Source organism: Canis lupus, chromosome 19, assembly GCF_003254725.2.
Source record: "Canis lupus dingo isolate Sandy chromosome 19, ASM325472v2, whole genome shotgun sequence".
NCBI lineage: Eukaryota > Metazoa > Chordata > Mammalia > Carnivora > Canidae > Canis > Canis lupus.
The window spans coordinates 20073410-20098345 of NC_064261.1; the positions used below are offsets into that span (position 1 = coordinate 20073410).

General features: G+C 36.9%; 1 protein-coding gene across 1 annotated transcript; it reads left to right on the forward strand.

Moving 5' to 3' along the window:
- Positions 1–17153: 17153 nt before the first annotated feature.
- On the forward strand, positions 17154–17414 carry LOC112642689 (non-histone chromosomal protein HMG-17-like). The gene has a single exon (XM_035702350.1). It carries the CDS (start codon positions 17154–17156, stop codon positions 17412–17414), a length of 261 nt encoding a protein of 86 aa, XP_035558243.1.
- Positions 17415–24936: the final 7522 nt, after the last annotated feature.

Below are 24936 nucleotides of genomic sequence, written 5' to 3' on the forward strand. Positions count from 1 at the left end.
TTTATGAGGGGAAAAAGACAGGAAGGATTGGATGAACTACAAAAGATCATACAAATGTCAATGGTTTGCTTAGGTCTGATTTTCACCACACCTTAGGCAAGGACTGTGTTGTGCACATTGTACAGATGAGGAAAACATAGATTCCAATGGCTAAGGGGCTCTTTAGGGACATTAAGGAATGCAATGAGGTTGGATCCTAATGACTTGCCTCTCTTTCCAACACCCTTCTACTGCACCATGCCACCTTTCTGGTGGCTTTGCATATCAACATGATTCAATCTTCATCTTTGAATTAGAGAGAAATCCTGAAATTTTGTGATTTAACTCACTGGTCTAAATTTTGGATGCATATCTGAGTAAACATAAAAAATTGCACTACTTGTGAGTGTTGTTAATCCATTAAACAAAGGCACCACCAACCGCAGCTATGCATGTTTTCACATGCCACCATGCTGATCAGTTTGAGACCTCTCTACCAAGTGGGAATGGATTTGAAGCTTCATGTTAATTTAATCATTTCCTTCTCTACTGAGACTGTCAACAAGGCCACTGGTTGGCCTCCTTTTGATTTAGTATTTAAAATAACTCTTGATAATAGCAAAGGATCCTCATAATTTTTACAGGGGTTTTCATGATTTCTGTTCTAACTCCAGTCATTTACACATTTTGTACCTACCACAGAGCAGCAAACCACCTGGACAGCCTGGTTTGACAGATAGGGGAACATATGTATATGCCTCTGACATGTCCTTGGGCCCCTGTGTCTGGCTTTCCATTCTGGAGAATAAAAACAAGGACATTATGTGCAATTAGATTACCACATAAATATGTTTACATTTTTCACTCTCACACATACAAATATAACATTTTTTAATTTTTCACTTAATAAGTCATTAAGAAACAAACAATATGTTTGCTAAATATGTTTGCTTTGTCACATTCTTTAAGAATCCTGGATTTCTATTTCCTTTTTGGTGTGTTATGTGGCATCAATTTTTCTTACTCTAGTTAGGATGTAATCTCAATTGTTCAGTTTCTATTGAGCTTGGGTTCCCTCATACAACAATAATAAAAATAAGAGATGATAACAGCAATGAGAGTGATGCATTCAATATCCACGTCTATCAGTAAAGTAATTGAAACATTGTATCTCTTGGACTGAAGGTGGGGCCTGGATTCCACTCTCTGCTCTTCAATAACTGCAGAGCATTTTGGCCAAGTCTTAGGAACTCACCAGATCCAGGCTGCTCAGCTTTAAGTGAGAAGATAGGTTGACATCTTAGACCTCTTCTACTTTTAAACCTGCTGTGAGTGTATGAAATATTTAAGGATATACTACACAAATAATATATGGTGGAGGATACAAAACTATTGTCACTGTTCTCAGAGAGCTAATGATAAAAATAACGTAGAATAAGTGTAAGAAGCTAACGACAGAGACATTGGGTGTGAAAACCTTAACTCTTATATTAGGCTGTTCAGGCTGCTAAATCAAAATATCACAGAGTGGACAGTTCTAACAACAGAAATTTATTCTCTTGCAGTTCTGGAGGCTAGAAGTCCAAGAGCAAAGTGACATCAGGGTTGGTTTCTGATGAGACTTCTCTTGTTGGCTTGTAGACAGTCACCTTTTCATTGTGTCTTCACATTGCTTTCCTTCTGTGTGCAAAAAGAGAGAGAACTCTGGTGTCTCTTCCTCTTCTTATTAGGACCCTAGTACTATGGACTTAGGGCCCCACCCTTATGACCTCATTTAACCTTAACCAGCTCATGGAAGGAAGGCCCCATCTTCAAGTACCATCATATTGAGGATTATGGCTTCACCATTTGATTTTGGGGAACAGGAAGGAGACCTAATTCAGCCATCACAGCTCTCTTTCAGCTCTACCATGTATACAGCTGAATGCCCAGGACCAAATCAACCTCTGATTCTCATTTTCCTCATGGAGAATATAATCATTCATTCTTCAAAAAGAGATTGTGAGAACTGAACAGAATAAGAGATTGTAATGTGCAATATTAACTACAAAATGCTAAAGAAAAAAACATCAAAGTGATTATAAAAATGATTAGTGCTGGAAGAATTAAGTGCAAAATAAGTGCAGCATGAGTTCAAAACGACTCTCAGATGAAATCAAAGCAAAATCAAGGGAGGAGGGGTGAATAATTCTGAACAAGATTCTGATATACCACACTAACAAATACAAGGTTTTATCTGGAAGTAAATGGGAAAATTCTAGTTTTTTCAAGCGGAAGAAATGTATGGTATCCATGTGTTTCAGAGAAAAATAACCTATAGGTGTATTAAGAATTAAGTGCATTAACTGTTAGCATAATTTATGGACCAGATTTGTCAAAAAGAAGGCACTGGGGCTAAAATAAGAACATAGAATCTTAGTTATGAACATTGATTTTTTTAATCGCACTGCCCTGAATTTCAATCCTATTCTTGATTATTTACCATGTGAATTTGGAACAGTTTTAAAATCTTTTTAAGGGATACCTGGGTAGCTCAGCTGTTGAGTGTCTGCCTTTGGCTCAGGGAGTGATCCCGGAGTTCCCGGATCGAGTCCCACATCATGCTCTTTGCCTGAAGCCTGCCTCTCCCTCTGCCTATATCTCTGCTTCTCTCTGTGTCTTTCATAAATAAATAAATAAATAAATAAATAAATAAATAAAATCTTTTTAAAAAATAAAAAATTAAAATCTTTTTAAGCCACAGCTTTCTCACCTTTAAAGTGAAAATAAGATTGCTTCTATCAGGCTGTCATAAAAGTGATAATACTACAACTTAATAAGTTATCAGTAGCTTAGCAAATATTATCATTGAAAAGACCCTAAAGGATATGTGAAAAAATGAATAAGCTGTGTCAACAGGAATGGGCAACTGTGTTTAGGAAATGAAGCAGACAGGGAGTAATAAACAGAAACAAATGATATATTTGAAAAGAGGAGATGGAGTTAAGGTAACAGAGCTTCCTGTATAATAAACCACTCCAAAACCTCAATGGCTTAAACAATTATTTATTCTCACTAGGTTGGCTGAGAGTTGGCTGATCCAGTCTGCACAGGTAAGCAGCTCTGCTTCAAGCTACAGGTCTGGCCAAGCTGGGCTCTCCACCCTATGTCAGGCTCACATCTGCTCCCCCAATTCTTTCATCCTCCCCGGATCATAGTCTAGCTGGGCTGCGGGCCTCTCACGGTAGTGGCAGAAATGCAGTTAGGTAACCCAGCAACTGAGTGCCTTCCATGCCTCCACTTGCATCCTGTCTGCCCCGATTCTATTGCCAGAGTAAGTCACATGGCCAAGCCCAATGTCAAGGAGTGGAAAGTACATTCTGCCCACCATGAGTTCAAAACAACTCTCAGATGAAATCAAAGCAAAATCAAGGGAGGAGGGGTGAATAATTCTGAACAAGATTCTGATATACCACACTAACAAATACAAGGTTTTATCTGGAAGTAAATGGGAAAATTCTAGTTTTTTCAAGCAGAAGAAATGTATGGTATCCATGTGTTTCAGAGAAAAATAACCTATAGGTGTATACTACAGAGACTGAATGAAGGATATCAGGGAGACTGGTTAAAGGGTTAACATGGCAGCCATCTGGGAAGTGTTGGTCAGAACTAAATTGGCAGGTCACATGGCAATCACGTGGCAAAGAAGGGACAGACACCAAAATCACATCAAAGCAAGAAACCATGAGACTTAAATATTGTCAGATATAGGAAAAGAAGTGAATTTTGGAAGAGTGGTAGAATGGTTACCAATTACTGCACAAACAATTAACTCAAAGCTTTGTAAATAACAATATTTACAATCTGAGATCAACTTTTAAGCTGGGAATTCTGGAACAACTTAGTTTGGTGGTTCTGGCTCAGTGTCTCTTATGTGCTTGCGTCAGGCACATGTCAGCGAGGGCTACCATCTAAAGGCTGACTGAAGCTGAAGAGCCACTTCCAAGCCAGCTCTCTCTCTCACACATGCACATACGCACACACTCAGCTGGCACATTGCTGCTGGCTGTGGCTGCAAGCCCTCAGTTCCCTTCCACATGGGCTGTGGAGACTGTCCTTACAATACGCTAGCTTATCCCTGAGTAAGTGACCTAAGAGGAAGCAAAATCAAAAGCAGTAAAGTCTTTTACATATGACCTAGCCTTAGAAGTCACACATGTCATTTCTATGTGAATGAAATACATACAGTCACACATTCTATTCATTAGAAGGGATTATTAAGTTCTTCACACATTCTTTTGAAGAGAGGAGTGTCAAAGAATTTTTGGACATAAGAAGATAAAAGCAGCACAGGAAAATCGTCTACAGTATTTACTTTGCAATAAGCACAACCACCAATGGAAATATCAAGTGGACAACTTGGCTATTGAAATACAATTTGGGCCAAAAGGATCACTTTTGGAGTTATCTATATGGTCACAGCAAGTGAAGCTTCTTTTATCAAATAGATATTTGGCTTTCTTCCTTTGAATCTGATAAATAGTAAGGTAGGTAATAGGAGGTGAATCAGAAAATTGTTCAGAGCTCTGGACAAAGCAATTGAAATATTGTTAACACAGCACTACCTATATTCAAGCAATTTATAAGGTATAAATCATTCTTGAGACAGCTATAAAAGGACATTCAGGAGAAATAGTCTGGATTACATAGAAAAAGCAAATTAATGACAAAATCACATGACAAAACAATATTGATAACAGTTAAAGTGGAGTAGATTTGAAAAAGGATTTTTAGGCTACACAATACAGTGTAGTTGTGTGTTAAACACATCACAAGTAAAAATATGAAGAAGAAATACTACTCAACCTGACATCTGCTATCCTGGCACTCACACTCACAAAATGTTTTCAAATATGAAGTAGTGGGTAAGGGCAGCAGTACAAAAACATGTCCTTCTTTTTATCTTTGTTTCTTTAGCACTTTGCATTGAACTAAATTGATGATAGTATAAAACAAAACTTTCTACTAAAATTTTCTACTACTTTTTCTATAAAGTAAAACTTTCTACTAAAATGTCCAGCAGGAAAACCAAAGGATTATCACACAAAAATTAAAAATAAAAATTGCTTTCCCCCCCCAAAAAAAGAAGAAAGAAAAAGACTTTCTCTAAATTAAATTTTAGCAAAACTATGAGCAGGCTGTGTTTGATTCCATTTCAAAGTTTGGGACTGACAGCCATAAGATTGTCAGCCAGGTAGAAAATGACAGGACTTTATAAAATCCCCTCTGATCTGTGGCCTGGTTTTCAAATAACTGACATTCTGAGGTTGGCTTCTTCAGAGCTAAAAGAACCTCTTATTTAATATGTTTTCTCCAGGCAGAAGGGTTCTAAGTATTTTGCTTAAGGGGGTTGGTCCCTTTGGTCCTTTAAACTGAGGGAACGATGCACTGGCCCCAAATCCATAAACACTGAAGACGAGCTTCAGTTTCCAGGTTCTAAAGAAGCTGCTTTTCCACAAAGTGGCCTTGTGATGTCTGTCTGTCTGGGTTCTGTGCAGGTTCAATCGCTTCATTGAAAACATAATAAAACTATGGAGAATGGAACTTGGTGACCCTGTTTCACACTTTTCCAAAGCACAAAAAAAAAAAAAAAAAAAAAAAAAGAATCGAGGGCATTGAAAAGTGAGTCCAAACTTTTATGGGTTTTCTTTCCCCCAGACCTCAGACAACAGCATTGTCATGAAGCAGCAGTATTCCTAAAAGGAGTCTGTTCATTGATATGCAAATGTGGGCTACAAACATCCCATTGGGCTGCGGAATCCCTGTGTCTAGCACTGTCACACAAATAGTTTTTGAATCTGAGCAGTTTATTCAGGACCATAAATATGTGTTTCACCCTGTGAACAAATTCTGTTTGCTCACCGAGTTCGCAAGCCCTGAAATACAAGGTAGACTATAAAACAGCCCCATTTGATAGGATGCGCCTCTGAGCAAAGATACTTCTAAATGGACCAGATTTTTATTTACTGCCCAAGATTGTCGTGCAAACGTAGCCTTCCCCAGATGGTAAGGTTTTTTGGTTTTGTTTCTTTAAGTATTATTTTAAAGTAGATGCTCTTGTCTTGAAATAACTTACTTGCTTTTAAAAATAGAAATGTAAAAAGAACTTTAGTTCGCGATGTTACCGCGTTGTTAGTAAAATTGGGAAAACCTTGCTATTGCTCCTGAATAGATCAGTGACAGTGGAAGAAAGAAAAATAATATTTTAGACATTTTTAAGTCAGGAAGAGAATGGGGGAGGGGGGAGGAATTTACTCCCAGAAACCATGTAAATTAACTTTTAAAATCGTTTGAAAAAACATTCCAACCACCAGAATTCTATTGAGCCCGCAGAATTTGTATAGACTCTACCCACATTTCCCAGTGCTATTTCCAGCCCTTCCTAACCATCCCACTTCTTTCTAGAGCCACTCCACCTCTAGGTAACTGCTTGCATGTAGCCAACCCACTGAATGCTCATATTTTCCACAGTACCATTGAACACATGGAGGGGACAGAGGACAGAAAAGTTCTCTTTATGAACTCTGTCCTGATCCTCTAAAACACTAGACTCATGAGTATATGTCTATTTTCATAAGAAATCAAAGCTGAGAAAAATTAACACAAAAACCTAAGATTCTGAAGGAACATATGAAGCTCATATGCCTATATGGATGAGTCTGACAGAGTTCATAATATCAAGACAGAGACCAAACTGCATTAAAGCACCTATCACTGGTAATTTTTTTTTTCTGATGACAGTGAAATAATTAAAGAAAACTTAAGTCTGTGACTGACTACACGTTGCGCCCTGATGACTATTATCGGTTCACCGTCTGTTTTGATTTAATCCTCAATATAAGATGGTACCGTTCTTTGCCCTACATGGAGGTCCTCATTCTTATTGTCCTTCTCTGTTCTTTATTTACTCAAGCAGATGACACCAGATGGAAGTGGGAGAGGGATGAGGAACTGAGTCAGACTCACAGTCAGGTGAGAAAATAATCTCTTAGCAATTTCAGGGAAGTCACAATTAACTACACTTTTGAGAATAGAGAATTCCATTTCTTCCTTTGAATGCCATTTAATATTAAATATTGAATTCTCTTTTTTTTTAAGATTTTATTTATGTATTTGACAAGAGAAAAAGAGAGCACAAGCAGGAGGAGCAGCAGGCAGAGGGAGAGGGAGAAGCAGGCTCCCAGCTGAGCAGAGAACCAGAGGTGGGGCTCCATGCCTGGACCCTGGTATCATGACCTGAGCCCAAGGCAGGAGCTTAACTGACTGAGCCGCCTAGATGCCCTAAATTATTGAATTTTAAAACAAATAAATTTCTCTCATTTCTACAATGTATTTTTTAGATGTTAATCCTTAATAATTACTTTATTTCATCAAAAGCATGATCGAATGATAAAATCTTTCTAAATAGCTTCTCAGAGTATTTCTTAAATCTCTTAAGTAGAGGTGCTATATTAAATAAAGGCAACTAAACCCCAACCATTAATTTGATCTAATTTGAATAGTTATTATAATATGTTAATATAATATGCTATGGCATACTCATGGTTTATTGGGAAATCCTGCTTTCTTTTACAAGAGTTGTTGATTTTAACCAACTAATGAAACCCATTATATTTGGACAATTGAATATAAGGAATGATGAATCTAAATTATAGTTAAAAGTTATATATAGTTAATATCTCAATCTTGTTTCACAAAATAAAAAAAGAAAGACAGGAAGGGGATTTAAAAAATAAAATTACAAAAGAACGACATGACATTTCAAGAAAATGTGAGTAAACATTCTTTCATTCCAGAGTTTAAAGAAAAGGAAAATCGTCGGCCACCCCATCGGGAAAAGAAATGTAACAATATTCAGAAAAAAGAATGTTAAGATTATGAATCAAGGCTTTCCATGCCAAGAAGACTTTGAATAATATTAATTTTCTCAGGTCAAATTTTGGAAGTGGCTAGTACTCTCCTCTAATTTTCAGCAGTATCTAGTGTGTGTCTCTCTTTCATAGCTGTACACAATTGGTGAGATACCAAAGCATAACAAAAATGAGGCATAGCTTAGGAAAGGGGAAATTAGACAATCTTTATTGAATTTTTGTGATTACAGTTATAAATTTTGCATAGAAGATCCAGCCGAAAGCATCTTAGACAATGTCCTGACCTGGGTGGAAGCTTTTCTGCTGAAATCACCATCCAGTTTGTATTGGTTTCTTTCTATCCAGTCCCCCAGAGCAGGTGTCATGAATGACAAGCTGAAAACTTGGAGAAACTTTTTAAAGATATAAACACTTCTTCAACTATTTCATTTTGTATTTAACTGTATAGGTCTGAATATTTGTGTCATAGTCTCTTGGATTTTAATGACATCTGCTTAGTTTTAAACGTGCGCATTCTTGGATACTTTTGTTGTGTCTCAGACTGGGCTCTTCTTTGAGGCACTGGTGCCATCTGCTGGATACAAATAAAATTAGAGACTGGGGACCATTGTTCAGTGTGTGAAAAAAGTCCAACCAAGTGTGTAGCCCTTGTTCCTTAAAATTTCACCTTTGTAAAAACACACTGTCCCAGAAAAATAGTTTCAACGCTGTGTCTCAACTGAGTAAACCAGAACTGAGTTTACTGAGTAAACCATAAAGTGAAAAAGGTTTTTTTTGGAATATTTGCCCCAGCGAATATAGTTTAAAAGCAAATTTAACATTCAACAAAACAAGCTCTGAGTATTCTGGGAACACATGATAAAGAGGACTCAGCAGCCTGCCTTCAAAATACTAGTAGTCTCATGTGTTAATAGATCTAAAGAAAGAAATGCAATGAAATAAAAGTGCTGCAATAGAATAATTCCATCATTTCTGTGAAAATTTATGTGACGATATACTCACTCTCAGAATAACAAAGAGAGTAATAGTTCTGCAATGTTAGACAACTGGCTTTTTTTCATTTAAGAAAGCTAAAACTAAAATATTAATATCTTATTCAAACCAGAACCCAGACCAACTAGTGCTCTTTCCATGGCTTTCCTTTTCTGCACGGTAATTTCTTACTGATTACTTCACAGATGACAAAGTAAAGGTAAGCATATTAATAAAAATATAGGCCTATAATATGCCATCAAGCTAATACCCAGAAGAGGATGTGGTCTGAGTATATACACACACACACACACACACACACACACATACAATGATACAATGGAATATATATATACATACATATATATATATAATGGAATATTACACACCCATAAAAAGAAGGAAATCCTGCCATCTATGACAGCATGGTTGGAATCTGAAGGTATTATGTTAAGTGAAATAAGTAAGACAAATAACATACGGTGTCATTTATATGTAAAATTTTAAAAACAAAAAATTGAGTTAAAATATGCGGAGAAACCACTGGTGCTTGCCAGAGGCAGAAGGTGGGGACAGTTGGGAGAAATGGCTGAAGGGGTCAAAAGAGAAGTTTCTAATTATAAAATTAAAATAATTAAGTTCTGGGGATGTAACATATACAGTACAGTGACTATAGTTAACAAGACAGTATTATATATTTGAAAGTTGCTGAGAGAGTAGATCTTAAAAGCTCTCAACACAAGAAAAAAAAATTGTGGGGCACCTGGGTGGCTCAGTCCGTTAAGTGTCTGCCTTTAGCTCAGGTCATGGTCCCGGGTCCTGGCGTCAAACCTCATGTCAGGCTCTCTACTCAGTGGGGAGCCTGCTTCTCCCTCTCCCTCTGCCTGACACTCCTGCTTGTGCTCTGTCAGAGAAATAAAATCTTTTTTAAAAAATGTAATTATGTATGGTGATGGATGTTAACTGGACTTATTATGGTGATCATTTCACAATATATATATATGTCAAATTATTATGTTGTACACTTGTAACTAATATAATATTATATGTCAATTATACCTCAATTAACAATAATAATATCCAAGACATAAAAAACAATGAGAAAATGTATTTAAAACCTTCTCACATTTTTAATCACACCATTTTATTGTTGATTGGTTTGAGGTATGTCCTTTTCCACTAGATAAAAGATCATATACCGGAACTCAGCAGAATGCCTGGCATATGTACAATAGTTTTGTGATAAATGAGTGAATGAATTCATTCTAGACTTGTTTTTGTTCTCTTAGCCTAGTGAGAAGGAAAATATTAAGGTAAGATGACAGGTTGCTGAAGGAAAAAAGAAAGAACTGATGCATATAAATGGAACAAATTAAATTTTATAGGCTAACAAAAAATTTAGAACTTGCTCTTATTTTTCTCAGGTACACATTGAAATACTTATGGATACTTTAGCTATACTTAAATGAAAATCAAAGGATTAACAATGCCAAAAGAATTGCTCAAGCTAAAAGGTATTTCATACTTTTCCCTCTTTAAAACAAATAAATATTAATTTGGATAAGAAAAGACATTGAAAACCAGTAATATAGGAAGGTAGAGGGAAAAAAAGCATTTTCCTCATCACAAAGGTAATTATCCCCTGTGATAGGCACTATTGTAATTGCAAACTAGTATTAATTTATTTAATCCTCAAAACATCTCTAAGAAATAGGTATTATTATTTATTTCACTTTAAAGAACAGCACACTGAGGCATGATTTTAACAACTTGCCCAGGATCATAAAGCTAGGACACGAAGAAAATTTGTCTACACACACAGTGGGGAAGGGCTTAAACTCTTATTATATTAATGTTTCTTGAAGTGTGCTCCACAGACCATTTCAGGGAGTCTATGAAATCAAAACAATGTTCACCATATCATTTGAGACACTGATTATCACCATAAAACCATAACTCCGTAATTCTATCCTAGTTCAGTCTAAAGCTCAGTTGTACAAAAACTACCAGTAAGAGTAGAGGAAAATTACATTGTAATGGTAGGTTGAATTAGATCATTTAAGGTCTTGAACTCTAGGCTGAGGATATATTTCTGCATGCTATAGAAAGGTAATTAAGATTTTGAAAATGAGAGGCAACTGGGTGGCTCAGTGGGTTAAGCCTCTGACTCTTGGCTCAGGTTATGATCTCAGGGTCCTAGGATGGAGCCCTGAGTCAGGCTTTGGGCTCAGTGAGGAGTCTGCTTGAGATCTTTTGTGTCCTGCCCCACCGCAAGCTCTGTTGCTCTCTCTCTCTCTCTCTCTCTCTCTCTCTCTCAATTTCTCTAAAAATAAATAAATCTTCTTTTAAAAAGGTTTTGAATATGAAATTGTGCTAAATGAAATTTGAAAGAAATGTGTAAAGTGAATTGGAGATACAAAAACTGAAGGTAGAGTAGAACTGAGAAACAAAAGATAGCTAATTGAATGGGAAAAAAATTACTGCAAGAAAGTAGTGAATGTCTTACAGAAAATATTAAAGAAGTAAAAGAAAAAAAAAGAAGTAAAAGAGATGAAAAGCCTAAGAAATTATTTCTAAATGTTTTAAGTATACAGACAGTTACCATGTGGAAAAATATAACTCACTTTCTGTCATTAATGCAGGAGTCCCCTTATGGAGAAATGGACTTAAATTTCAGCCAAATGGGCAGCCCAGGTGGGTCAGCAGCTTAGCACTGCATTCAGCCCAGAGCCTGATCCTGAAGACCTGGAATCGAGTTCCTCGTCAGGCTCCCTGCATGGAGCCTGCTTCTCCCTCTGCCTGTGTCTCTGACTCTCTCTCTCTCTCTCTCTGTCTCTCTCTGTGTGTGTGTGTGTCTCTCATGAATAAATAAATAAAGAATCTTTAAAAAAAAGAAAAAACTTCAAAAACTTTTCAGCCAAATAATTTGATTGAATTAGAGTAAATTGTTGATCAATAAAGATGATTAAATATTGGAATATACCATAAACAAAAGGTCAACAACATCTCTCCCTGGAAATACAGTAGATGTTATGCTTCGTTTGATCACTGGCTACAGCAGATATCTATTGAGAGGCAGTATAATGAAAAGTGTGGTGAATCACAGCTCAGAAGTTCTGGCCTAATTATGCCATCTGTTAAGTTCCTCATCAGTAAAATAGTTACATTCTGACTGTCTTTTTTTTTTTTTTCATCTCCCATATGTTTTTTATAAGGACCATCTTGTACACAAAAGCATATGGTAAGTATAAAATACCGCTCAACAATAGACGCTTATGTTGATGCTGACAATGGCAATGACAACTCAAAAGCCCACCCTTTCCTATGATTTTATGAAGATCTCATATTTATTCTTCTTCTACTCGTATATTTTATTCCAGAGTCTGGGAAAATAGTTGTGAGTAAACAGACAAGACCTCAAACTAACAGAAACACAAGTTTTTAATAAAAACATTTTGGTTTACACTGGGAATCTATTTGTTCCCAGATCTATTTGCACTAACAAATATAAGTACTAAAGTTATATGGAGTACACTTTAGATGATATTTTCTTGACTTTTGAGGGGTGATTTTGTAAAAAGTTTAACAAAAGAAAATAATTTCAAAATGGTAGAAGTTACAGAAGTTTGCAATTTGTCAATGGGTGTGTTCCAAAAGGTACAATATGTAACCTGAATTTTAGCCAGACAAAAATCACAAAAGAATTCATTAAAAATAAACAAAATCAAATAAAGTTGGTAATTTAATCAAGTTTTGTGGTTTATTTTCTTAAAATTGACTCAAATATGTTAAAAGATAATCCCCTTTGAGAGGATTTCCTAGATTTGCATTCTATCCTATAATGAAAAGAGGTAAGGATATTGTATACACAGACATAAACAAAAATGCTGCTTTTACATAAATACATATGCTGTATATACATATCTTTGAATAGAGGGATTTATTTAGGTGAAATATATTATAGGCTTTTGAAAAATGCCTTTAAAATTTTTCCTTCCCATAATGAAATACAGTAGAAAAAAGGATCATTTTACAAGAGTGTTTTATTTTTGCCATCTTTCATCATATTTGAAGAGAAACAAGACGTTAATCTTATGGCAATTCCAGTCTCTTATAAGGAATACTATTTGGGTTCTCATAGCAGATGTAGCCAATAAATAATACTATTGCCACTATTTGCCTGAATAAGCAGATCAATTGGCAGTAAAACCAATATAAAGATATTAAAGCCTTTCCCCAAATACACACACTCACACCGAGCTATTTCACAAAGGCATAGAAACTTCAATCACTTGAAATGGATTTCCTAACAACACTGCAAAATAGGAGGGAGAAACCATGGACTTAAGTTGATGACTTCGTGACCACAGTGTGATGGCAGATATATTTCATGTTACATACCAAAAAGGATATTTCACTCATTTCCTGCAGATGCCAAAGACAGGAAGATAAAGTCACATCTCACTGTGATGTTAAAAATATTTTAATAACCATGGACAATGTTTACACCAGCAGACATCGGGAAAATTATCTAAGCCTTGTTTGCATTTGAGAAAGTATCTTCAACTATACTCATTTGAAAGGTCTTCACAATAAAAATAAAACTGATTTTTAAAATCTCTAAAATGTCAAAGTTTTGCTTTGAAAAATCAGTATTTACTGAAATTATTTTCTTCTACAGTTTTCACCTTCTCAAACATGTTTCTATTATACATAAGGTATTAACATATCAAAATAAAATTCTCCAAACTGAGAATTTCAAATTTTTAAAACTGATTTCACTGAAGACAGAAAATACACAGTTTGAATGTAATATTCAAAATCTTCACCAAAAACTTAGTCATTTCTGACCATCATTGAGAAAATGAAATAAAATACACTGGAATGTTCATTTAATAGGGAATTTACCACTTAAAGACAGAGGAGAAATTGTGCAAAACAGATGAAACAATCAACTATAATAGTGAGCAGCTGCACACCTTCAGAAAACAAGTAAAAATTCTTACAGGAGGGATCCCTGGGTGGCGCAGCGGTTTGGCGCCTGCCTTTGGCCCAGGGCGCGATCCTGGAGACCCAGGATCGAATCCCACATCGGGCTCCCGGTGCATGGAGCCTGCTTCTCCCTCTGTCTGTGTCTCTGCCTCTCTCTCTCTCTGTAACTATCATAAATAAATAAAAATTAAAAAAAAAATTCTTACAGGAAAAGCAAAAAGAAGCATTTGTTCTTATTAAAGCCAAGTGATTTCCCATGAGAAATAAAACCCATAATAATTGGTCAAAACTCTATTGGCCAAGAGAAAACTCAATGACTTAAGAAAAGAAAATGCAGGGCAGCCCAGGTGGCTCAGCGGTTTAGTGCCGCCTCCAGCCCAGGGCCTGATCCTGGAGACCCGGGATCGAGTCCCGTGTCGGGCTCCCTGCATGGAGCCTGCTTCTCCCTCCGCCTGTATGTCTACCTCTCTCTCTCCCTCATTAATAAATAGATAAAATCTTTTAAAAAAAGAAAAGAAAATGCATAGGACAGGGGGAAAATTTTCAATAAAGCAGAGCTTACATTTAATCTTTTAGATGCAAAGGGGCTTTTTATGCCCAATGTTTAAAGTGGCAAATATGTCAAAGGTCTGAGAGGACCACCAAGTCATATGGATTATCAGATCACCAAGAAAAAGGAAGCATTAAACTGTTATGGCTGGGGGATGAAGTATTTAAATAGCCTCTGTGGACCAAATATCATCTCTGTGTGCTCAAAATCGTGGAATGTTCCCTCCATCAAATCATTCTATTTTTCCCAATAATTTCTCTACAAGAGACATATACAGTTTATCCTGTTGAACTTGACAGACTCTCTCTGCACCAGACTTGAAGATTTACTATGCCTCCTTTTCTTAACACCATACAATTATGCATCTTCAAAAATGGAATCCAGTAGAAATGATGCCAATGATGGTCTTGGACATGTACATACATCTGATCCAAGTTCAGCCTTTCTTCCTCTACTTGGTCCTCCAGTCAGATGTTGAAGGCAAGTTACACGTGACAGTCAGTGCAAGGTTAAGTATGGACAACCAGAAGAATACTCAATATTGAGAGATGACCTTGGTCTAACACATCTCCCATTTACATAAAAAATGTTTCTACACTAAGCACAGAAATATTTCCCCTCTCCCACATCCTGAAAGCAGACAAATTCGGCCCTCTACTGAGCCTATTCTGAAGATCCTGACCCCCAGCAAAATTCCTTTCTAAGCAAACCTTTCTTTTTTCTTTTTAATGAATTTATTTTTTTATTGGTGTTTAATTTGCCAACATGCAGAATAACACCCAGTGCTCATCCCATCAAGTGCCCACCTCAGTGCCCACCACCCAGTCACCCCCACCCCCCGCCCACCTCCCCTTCCACCACCCCTAGTTCGTTTCCCAGAGTTAGGAGTCTTTCATGTTCTGTCTCCCTTTCTGCTATTTCCCACTTATTTTTTCTCCTTTCCCCTTTATTCCCTTTCACTATTTTTTATATTCCCCAAATGAATGAGACCATATAATGTTTGTCCTTCTCCTATTGACTTATTTCACTCAGCATAATACCCTCCAGTTCCATCCACGTCAAAGCAAATGGTGGGTATTTGTCATTTCTAATGGCTGAGTAATATTCCATTTAAACAAACCTTTCTAAAGAAAATCTACACTTTGTCTTTTAGCTTCATTGCTGTTAAGTGATTATACTATTACTCAAACGGAAGCCTGATAGAAGTATGATTCAGGTAATACTTCACAAATGCAGAACATTTAAGTGTGATTTTTGAAAGTAATTTGCTTCCATTTTAAATTTACTTTATCCTTTATAATAATCTTGAAATTTTTCTTTTTTCATCTTATTGCTATTAGTTAAGTGGATATGCATTTTTTTCTATTGAAACTTGGTAGAATTTTAATTCTTAAAATATTATTTTATAAATGTAGATTATTTAAATTTACTTATGAATAAATTGTATGTACATTTTATTCCACTGACAGACAGTGTAAAAGTAGCATTTTGTGTTTAGTCTTTAACAAGTCCACTATAACATGAACTATAGCAAGAATTTTATGTAATTCAGCAAGCAGATATACTTGTGACTCAAGGGTCATGTCTGTACTCCAAGGGCTGTGTTTATTCTGTACTCCAAGGCTGTGTTTATTAAGACCAAAAAAAGTAGCTTGATATCCATATGAGTATATTTTAATATCTTTTTAAAAGTAAGTATACTTGGTTTCTACCATTGTATCTAATCCTCTATTATGCCCTGTGAATTATTAAATATATGTGTATGTATAAACATATATATTTAGAGCAGTCTTAGAGATTAACAATAAAAAGTAACCATTTTTGTCCATAGAAAGATGAATGGATAAAGAAGATGTGGTTTATGTATACAATGGAATATTACTCAGCCATTAGAAATGACAAATACCCACCATTTACTTTGACGTGGATGGAACTGGAGGGTATTATGCTGAGTGAAATAAGTCAATAGGAGAAGGACAAACAGTGTATGTTCTCATTCATTTGGGGAATATAAATAATAGTGAAAGGGAGTAGAGGGGAAGGGAGAAGAAATGAGTAGGAAATATCAGAAAGGGAGACAGAACATGGAAGACTCCTAACTCTGGGAAACGAACTAGGGGTGGTGGAAGGGGAGGAGGGCAGGGGATGGGGGTGACTGGGTGTTATTCTGTATGTTGGCAAATTGAACAATAAAAAATAAATTTATTATTAAAAAAATTTTTAATAAAAAATAAATTTATTATTAAAAATTTTTTTAATAAAAAAATAAAAAGTAACCATTTTAAATTTTTTTTTATTTTAAATTTTCTAGTTAAAAATTAGTATCTACAATTTTACATCATTATCTCTGAAACCAAACATCCAGCTTCCACTTTTCTAAACTGAATGACATCAATTTTTTTCTGACTAAACACCTCTTGTAGGCAAGGACCATCCTGTAATACAGTATGTTTGAACACAGTAGACCTATAAACATTATAAATAGATTGATGATATAATATGAACCTAACAGACATTTACACAGTATTTATTTTGTGTAAGATTTAGTGCTAGGTACTTTATGATAACTAATTTAATCTTTATAACATTTCTTCTAAAGTTGGCACTATTATGATGTTTTATTTAAATATGGGAAAGTCGAAGAAGAATAGGTAAGGATGACCTCATGACCCTGGACCAGCCAAACCCCTTGCATACTGTGCACCCTAACCCCTTGCATGCCAGCACTTACCTCCCTCAATGTCACCACAATGCCCAAGAGAGAGGCTGAAGGGGATGCTAAAGGAGATAAAGCCAAGGTGAAGGATAAGCCACAGAGAAGATCTGCAAGGTTATCTGTTAAACCTGCTCTTCCAAAGCCAGAGCCCAAGCCTAAAAAGGCCTCTGCAAAGAAGGGAGAGAAGGTACCCAAAGGAGAAAAGGAGAAAGCTGATGCTGGCAAGGATGGAAATAACTCTGCAGAAAATGGAGATGCCAAAACAGACCAGGCACAGAAAAGCCGAAGGTGCTAGAGATGCCAAGTGAAATGTGTGCATTTTTGATAACTGTGTACTTCTGGTGACTGTACAGTTTGAAATACTATGTTTTATCAAGTTTTATAAAAATGCAAGGGATCCCTGGGTGGCGCAGCAGTTTAGCGCCTGCCTTTGGCCCAGGGCGCGATCCTGGAGCCTCGGGATCAAATCCCACGTTGGGCTCCCGGTGCATGGAGCCTGCTTCTCCCTCTGCCTGTGTCTCTGCCTCTCTCTCTCTCTCTCTCTCTCTCTCTTTCTGTGACTATCATAAATAAATAAATAAAAATTAAAAAAAATAAATGTAACTTTAAAATAAATAAATAAATAAATAAATAAATAAATAATAAAAATGCAAAATCTTGTTTTACTTTTTTTTAAAGCTATGTTGTTAGCACACAGAACACTTCATTGTTGTTTGGGGTGTCACTAATAGAATATCTCTGAAGCTAGTTTGATAACCAGGGGAAAAACACCTTTCCCTTCTAGTTTTGAGAAACTTCCTCTTGGCTCCCAGGAGGAGGGATGTTGACACACATGAGCCACTTTGGTGGTGTGGAAAAACTAAAACTCATTTTTTTATGTCTTCTTCTCCCTCTCTGCCTTCAACATAGACTTGACTCCCTTAAACCCAGAGGCCTTTTGGAACCTGACCTCAAGAAATGGTTCCCAGTATGTCAGGCAATCCGGACTTTAGAGTGTCACCACTGAGATGGCGTCCCTCAAAAGAGTCCCTTTTTTTTAGTTTGGGGATCTTCAGATTGATAATTTTGCCATTTTCATTTCATTTCCTGAAAGTCAGGGTCGGCTTGTGAAAAATTACACTGTACTGCTGAATGTGAACTGTCAACCCTCACTCTAAACTTTCCCTTTTCAGAGCATCACGTGAGGACTTCGTTGGGTTTTATAGTAGCTTTCTGATTTTGGTAGTCCATTGAAGAAGGGAGTTTGAAAGTTGTTGTATCCTGTTAACCATCATCTGCCCATGTCCTGTCTGAACTACCATGATGGTTTATGAAAGGTGTCTTTAATAAAGCTGGATACAGTTTGGCTTGAAATAAATAAATAAATATAAATAAATAAATAAATAAATAAATAAATAAATAAATAAATAAAACTAGGTCTGGGGACGATTAGTAACTTAGACACACAGCTCTCTGATGGTACTGCTAGGATTCAAATCCAAATGACCTGGATCTTGAGTCAACCCATTTAAACACTATGCCATTCTGCTTAGATGAAGAGCAATAGCATCGAGTGATTGAAGTGTGTATCAGCAACTGTTGTTGTAAGTGTCATTGGCATTAAAATTCTAATACGCTCCCGGCACTTATTCTGTCTGATACAGGTCATTTCTTTCACTCTCTGAAGCTCTAATACTTGGCTGTTTGTTTATCCAGTATAGATATTTGCCAGTAATAACAATTTGGTATTTGAGAAATAACGATATAAAATGTTCTATCTAATGTTGATGAGTTCATTTATATAATGTCTTTCTCCCTGAAAGAAAGCTCTCCTTTTCTGTCACAGTCTTCAGAGGGCTGATCAAATGGTTTGCCTTTCTAATAAAATCATTCCTTAGAAGTACTTTCTGACTTTCCAAAAATGAGCTACGTATCTCAGAATCTCTGAGAAAGAGAGAAACTATCCTAAAAGAAAAGGAATATACAACACTTGGAAACAATAGTGTGTAATAAATCTAAAGAATCTTGGCACTTTCTTGACCATAAAATGCTAAGGTTATCACTGAGAAATTATCAAATGCTTTTCTCCCTCAAAGGGACAAGACTGCCCACCTGGAACTGAGCAGAAGACTGAGGCCTCTACAGAAACTATTCAATATGCATGACTATAAAAAATCCAACCAGTGTCTGGGTCATGGTTCATAGGACAAAGGGCTTTCCCCTTGGTACTGAGGCTCCCACTTACCTCCAATATATGACAAATGACTTGTTAGTCCGCAAATTCACAAAGCTTTGGCAACTGTTATATAATTCTGTCAGCATTTATAGTTAGACTTTAACCAAGGTGACCAGGAAGGCTCCAGTCTGGAGGCCAGACAGAGATCCTGTTTTGGGGGAGAGTTGGGAAGAAAATAGCAGTTTTCTCATCCACTGTTCAAGTATCTTATGGGGCCAGAAGCTGAATCAATCATTGGTTTCTTTTAGAAGCATAGTTGAATCAGCCCCTATTCACAGGAAAAAAAAAAATTCAGCAAATAACCATATAACATAGTGATTCCATTAAATATTCAAAATAAGTGTCCATAATAATTGTATGGAATGGAAAGATATTATACATGTTGATTTTTGTTTAAAAATAAGCCCAATTAAAACAAAGTCAGAAGTCAAAGAGTAAGAGAGTTTCACTACTATAACAAATGCTATCCCTGAAGTTAGAATAAGCACAGTCAAGAAACTGAAAATATAAAAGGTAGATTCTGAAGACATCTTTCAATGAGATAACTTAGAAGCTAGAAAATAAAACTTTTCTTTAGTCTTCCTGTTCATTAATAAGAAAAGACCTTTTAACATCACAAAGTGGGGAGAAATGAAACTGGGAGACATGAGAAGCCATCTTGCCAAATCATTTGTGAGCCTTTAGACTAAAGGCAAATCATGTTAGGGAGAGAAAGAGAGAGAGAGAGAGAGATGATCTATTTTAAGGGGAAGGGTAGAAGTGGCCAATATATAATGAAACTGAAAACTTATATCTAATAAACACTTAGTCCACTTACACTGTACTGTACTGACTCCAGCTTTATACACAACTATATATGTAAGAAAGTACATGGGCTTGAGTAACAGAAGGACCTTTGTTTAGATCCATTCTCTGCCACTTACTAGTTATTTGACATTTGCGAGTCAGCTAAACCCTTAGGGAACTAACACAAGAGAGTAATACTTTAGACTAAAGAGATCTTGAACTCAAAGGTATTTTCTAATTCGGTGTGGAAGACTGCCATAGCGGTGGTATGAGTAAATTTTATAATGGTGTCCTGAAAAGTCCCCTTCTTAATGAATTCCTAATTATGTTTGTATAAAATGAGACGGTGTTTTAAGTGAATGGTGATTTAACAAGTTTTATTGCCTCAAAGCCATTTGACCCATTGATAAAATTTCTAATATTTATGACACTGTGTAGAACATTCAAAAGCATTCCAATGGAAGCTCTCACATCATCCATCAGTCACTTTGAAAACAGGCAGAGCTCTTTATGGTGACATCTGGCTAGCCTCATGATAACCTTTGATCTTTTTATCTGGGGTGCATCCACTGCAGCAATCACAGGCTTCTGTGGCTTTCCAAGTTAGCAGCTCCGCACATTTGGGAAAATGCAAATTTGGTATCTTTTCAAGTATGGTGTTACAGTAATGTTTTCATTATCTTGGAAGGGGAAGGGAGGTTCAGCAATAGGTATAAATTACATTCTTTTCCTCTCTAGTTAATACTCACAGAACTTCTAGAAAGTTCACTTTACCCCTTTGTCTGTAAGATGCAAGGCTGTGTGGTAACGTGGAAAAAGCAGCGAACTTGAAATCAGGAGTGAGAGGAAGCAACAATCATATGTTGAGTATCCACAATATGCCAGGCACAAACATCCTATAAATGTAAGTGCTGTGTATTCAGTACTGTATATAGTATGTAAAGATATGTCAGAGTGTGTATGTATATACACAGTGTGTTTATAATTTAATTCAATAATGATATTCCAATCTTTCTTCAAATCTCGACTTCACTGCTTACTAGGTGGACAAGGGCAAATTACTTAATTACTCTGGTTTTAATTTATTATTAAGTGAATTATATTATATCTCCTTCACAAGATTGTTCCGAGGATTAAATGGGATAAGGTATGAAAAAGTATTTGGCAAACTGCCTAGAGCATACTAGGCACTCAATAAAATAATCATGTTTATTATACAAATACTTAGCACTTAATATGGACCTTGCCTTATTTTCAATATTTTAAAATACCAACTTTAATATCAACTTTAAAACTCTTTGTAACAGGGATGTCTTGGTGGCTCAGTGGTTGAGCATCTGCCTTCAGCTCAGGGCATGACCCCAGAATCCAGGATCGAGTCCCACATCAGACTCACTGTGGGGAGCCTGCTTCTCCCTCTGCCTATGTCCCTGACTCTCTCTGTGTTTCTCATGAATAAATAAATAAATAAAATCTTAAAAAAAAATCTTCATAGCAATCCTCAGGTCAACTATTATTATTATCTCTCCTCTACTAATAAGGAAACTGAGAACCCAAGAGGTTAAATGACTTAGTTAATAGAGACAGAATTAAAATTAAAACCCAAGCAATTTCATTCTAGAGTTTCTGCATCTAACCATCAAGCTCTGCTGTCAGGGTTAATTCTACACTGTCTAGCAAAATGTTTATTTTAAAGGTTTCCTTTAGACATTTTAAAATGAAATAATATGAATCCAGTTTTTAAAAACTATGCTAAGATGATTACAAGTTGTATTATCAAGTTATACAGACATATTTCAAATAACCAATTGCTAAAGAAGCCAGTGACACACAATTAGGCTAATTCCAGGAGGGTTTAAGTGAAAAACCTATTTACAAAAGTGTGAGCTGGCCATAAGGAAACCAGAGGAGAGAGGAGCAGATCAGAAAGTACAAAAGGAGGCAGTTTTACTGGAATTCAGAAGGAGCTAATTGTGTAGGGAGGATCCCAATGATAAAATTATTGGGTCAAAAGAGGGAGCCAACCCAAAGTGACCAGGCAAGGAGGGAGCAGGAGGGGACACCCTCCTGAGGGTGTCCTACCAGGCCCCTCACTGGCAACTAAAAGAAGCCTGTTGATGTAGTCTATACAAATCAACCTCCTGGGGGCAAAGGGAGTGGCTGGCTGAGACATTTTTCTAGATTTCTAAAATATTAACATTTTAAGCACCAAATGTTATTTTTTTCTTTTTGTTTTTAAAGATTTATTTATTTTAGAGAGGAAGAGAGAATACAAGCAGAGGGAGGGGCAAAGGGTGAAGGAGAAGGAAAGAATCTCAAGCCAATTCTTGCTGTGCATGGAGCCCCATGTGGGGTTTGATCCCATGCACAGCAAAACTAGGACTAGAGCTGAAACCAAGAGTCAGTAGCTTAGCCAACTGAGCCACCCAGGTACCTCTTTAAGTACCAAATCTTAACATTTTTTTACTATTATCATATCAAATATCTTCCTAAAATCTGTAATACTTTCTTATCTTCTAAAATAAAGAACATAGTACATTACTAAATTTTTGTACAGGCTCTAAAATAGTAGCATGCTCAGAAATAACCAACCATTGGCCCTACACTAGCTATTCACAACATACTGTAAACTGTTTCTTGGAACAAAAGTAAAATTTACACCATGCTCTTGTCCAACCGAATATCTGATTTGCTTGCAATCTCAATATAGCACGGTGGAAGTAACCTCAAAATTGGAATCAGACAGATCATTGTGAATTTCAGCTCCTGTTGTTAGCATTGTTCTGATCTTGAAGTGATGGAGGCATTGTAAGAGATACCGTATACAAAGACTGACTGTAGTTATAGTGCCCTGGCACTTTATAGGCACGCAATTTATGGTTATGCAATTATGAGGTATGGGCCAAAGGACATAGGCGGCTTTTTACATTTCTCAAACCACGTTTTTATAGGTAATTGCAATAGCTTGAGCCTAGGTGATGGTTGCATGGTGCTGTGGATTGAATTGTGCACACCCACTCCCATTCATATGTTGAAATTCTAACCCCTAGTATCTCAAAATGTGACTGTATTTGGAGATAGGGGCTTTAAGAAGGTAATCGAGGTAAAATGAGGTCATTTGGGTAGGTCCCAATCCAATGCAATTAGTGTTCTTTTTTTTTAATAATAAATTTATTTTTTATTGGTGTTCAATTTACCAACATACAGAATAACACCCAGTGCTCATCCTGTCAAGTGCCCCCCTCAGTGCCTGTCACCCATTCACCCCCACCCCCCACGCTCCTCCCCTTCCACCACCCCTAGTTCGTTTCCCAGAGTTAGGAGTCTTTATGTTCTGTCTCCCTTTCTGATATTTCCCACACATTTCTTCTCCCTTCCCTTATATTCCCTTTCACTATTATTTATATTCCCCAAATGAATGAGAACATATAATGTTTGTCCTTCTCCGATTGACTTACTTCATTCAGCATAATACCCTGCAGTTCCATCCACATTGAAGCAAATGGTGGGTATTTGTCATTTCTGATGGCTGAGGAATATTCCATTGTATACATAGACCACATCTTCTTTATCCATTCATCTTTCTAGCAGCAATGTCCACAATAGCCAAACTGTGGAAGGAGCCTCAGTGTCCAGCAATTGGTGTTCTTATGGGAAGAGGAGATTAGGACATAGGTGCCCACCAAAGGAAGGTCATGTAAAGGTGCAGAGAGAAGATGGCTGTCTAGAGCAGAGGAGCCAGATCTCGAAATTAATTATGCCAGAACCTTGATTTCAGACTTCTGGCCTACAGAATTGTGAGAAAATAAATTTCTGTTTTTAATTTTTTTTGAAGAGTTTATTTATTTATTCATGAGAGACACAGAGAGAGGCAGAGACACAGGCAGAGGAAGAAGCAGGCTCCATGGAGGGAGCCCGATGTGGGACTTGATCCTGGGACTCCAGGATCACACCCTGGGCCAAAGGCAGATGCTCAACCACTGAGCCACCCAGGCATCCCAATGTCTGTTGTTTAAACTACCCAATCTGTGGTACTTTGTTTTAACAGGCTAACACACACAGCTTCCTAAAATGCAGAGTTGGTGGGATTTCCAAATGCCAATTATTGTGGTCAAGTAGATGCAATGGCCTAGGCCTCTGCAATCTTAGAGGACTAGAAAACTCCACTTGATCTTACACAAGTGGTGAAAGAAATTCTTAGAATATTCACCTTTATTGTTGGGGTTTTCTTTCTTCCTGCCACCTCGTGGACATCTGCCTAATAGGCAGCAGCACTCCCATTGCCTGAAGAAATATCAAGTCCTTTAAGAAGAAAAAGATTTCCAAATTGGGCTTATACGTTTTAAAAGGGAAGACCCTGAGGTGAACAGAATATGGATTGTATGCCCAAGTAAAGACCAGAGAGAAGGGACTGCCTGGGTGGCTCAGTGGTTAAGTGTCTGCCATGGCTCAGGGCATGAACCTTGGGGGCCAGAGCTTACTTCTCCCTCTGCCTATGTCTCTGCCTCTCTCTGTGTCTCTCATAAATAAAAAAATAAAATCTTAAAAAAAAGAAAAAAACAGAGAAAATAGAAAAGTACCTCAATCTGGAAAGAGGAACAGAAGAGTTGGAGCCTTGTCTTGGAGGGCTTGGAGGCCAGGGGAGGGAGAATGAGATCTTCAGAGAGAGGGGAGATGCCTTGTAGAGTGCCAGGAAAGTATCTGAGATGGCCAGCCAAGAGGCCATATGGGAACCAAGCCAATGCCCTAGACCATGTACAGCTCCTCATCCATAGAAGGGATCAGCACTAAAGCCATCTGCGGATCATCCAGCAAA

Excerpts from the sequence above, each read along its gene's own strand:
- LOC112642689 (XM_035702350.1), top strand. The coding sequence starts at position 17,154 with ATGCCCAAGAGAGAGGCTGAAGGGGATGCTAAAGGAGATAAAGCCAAG.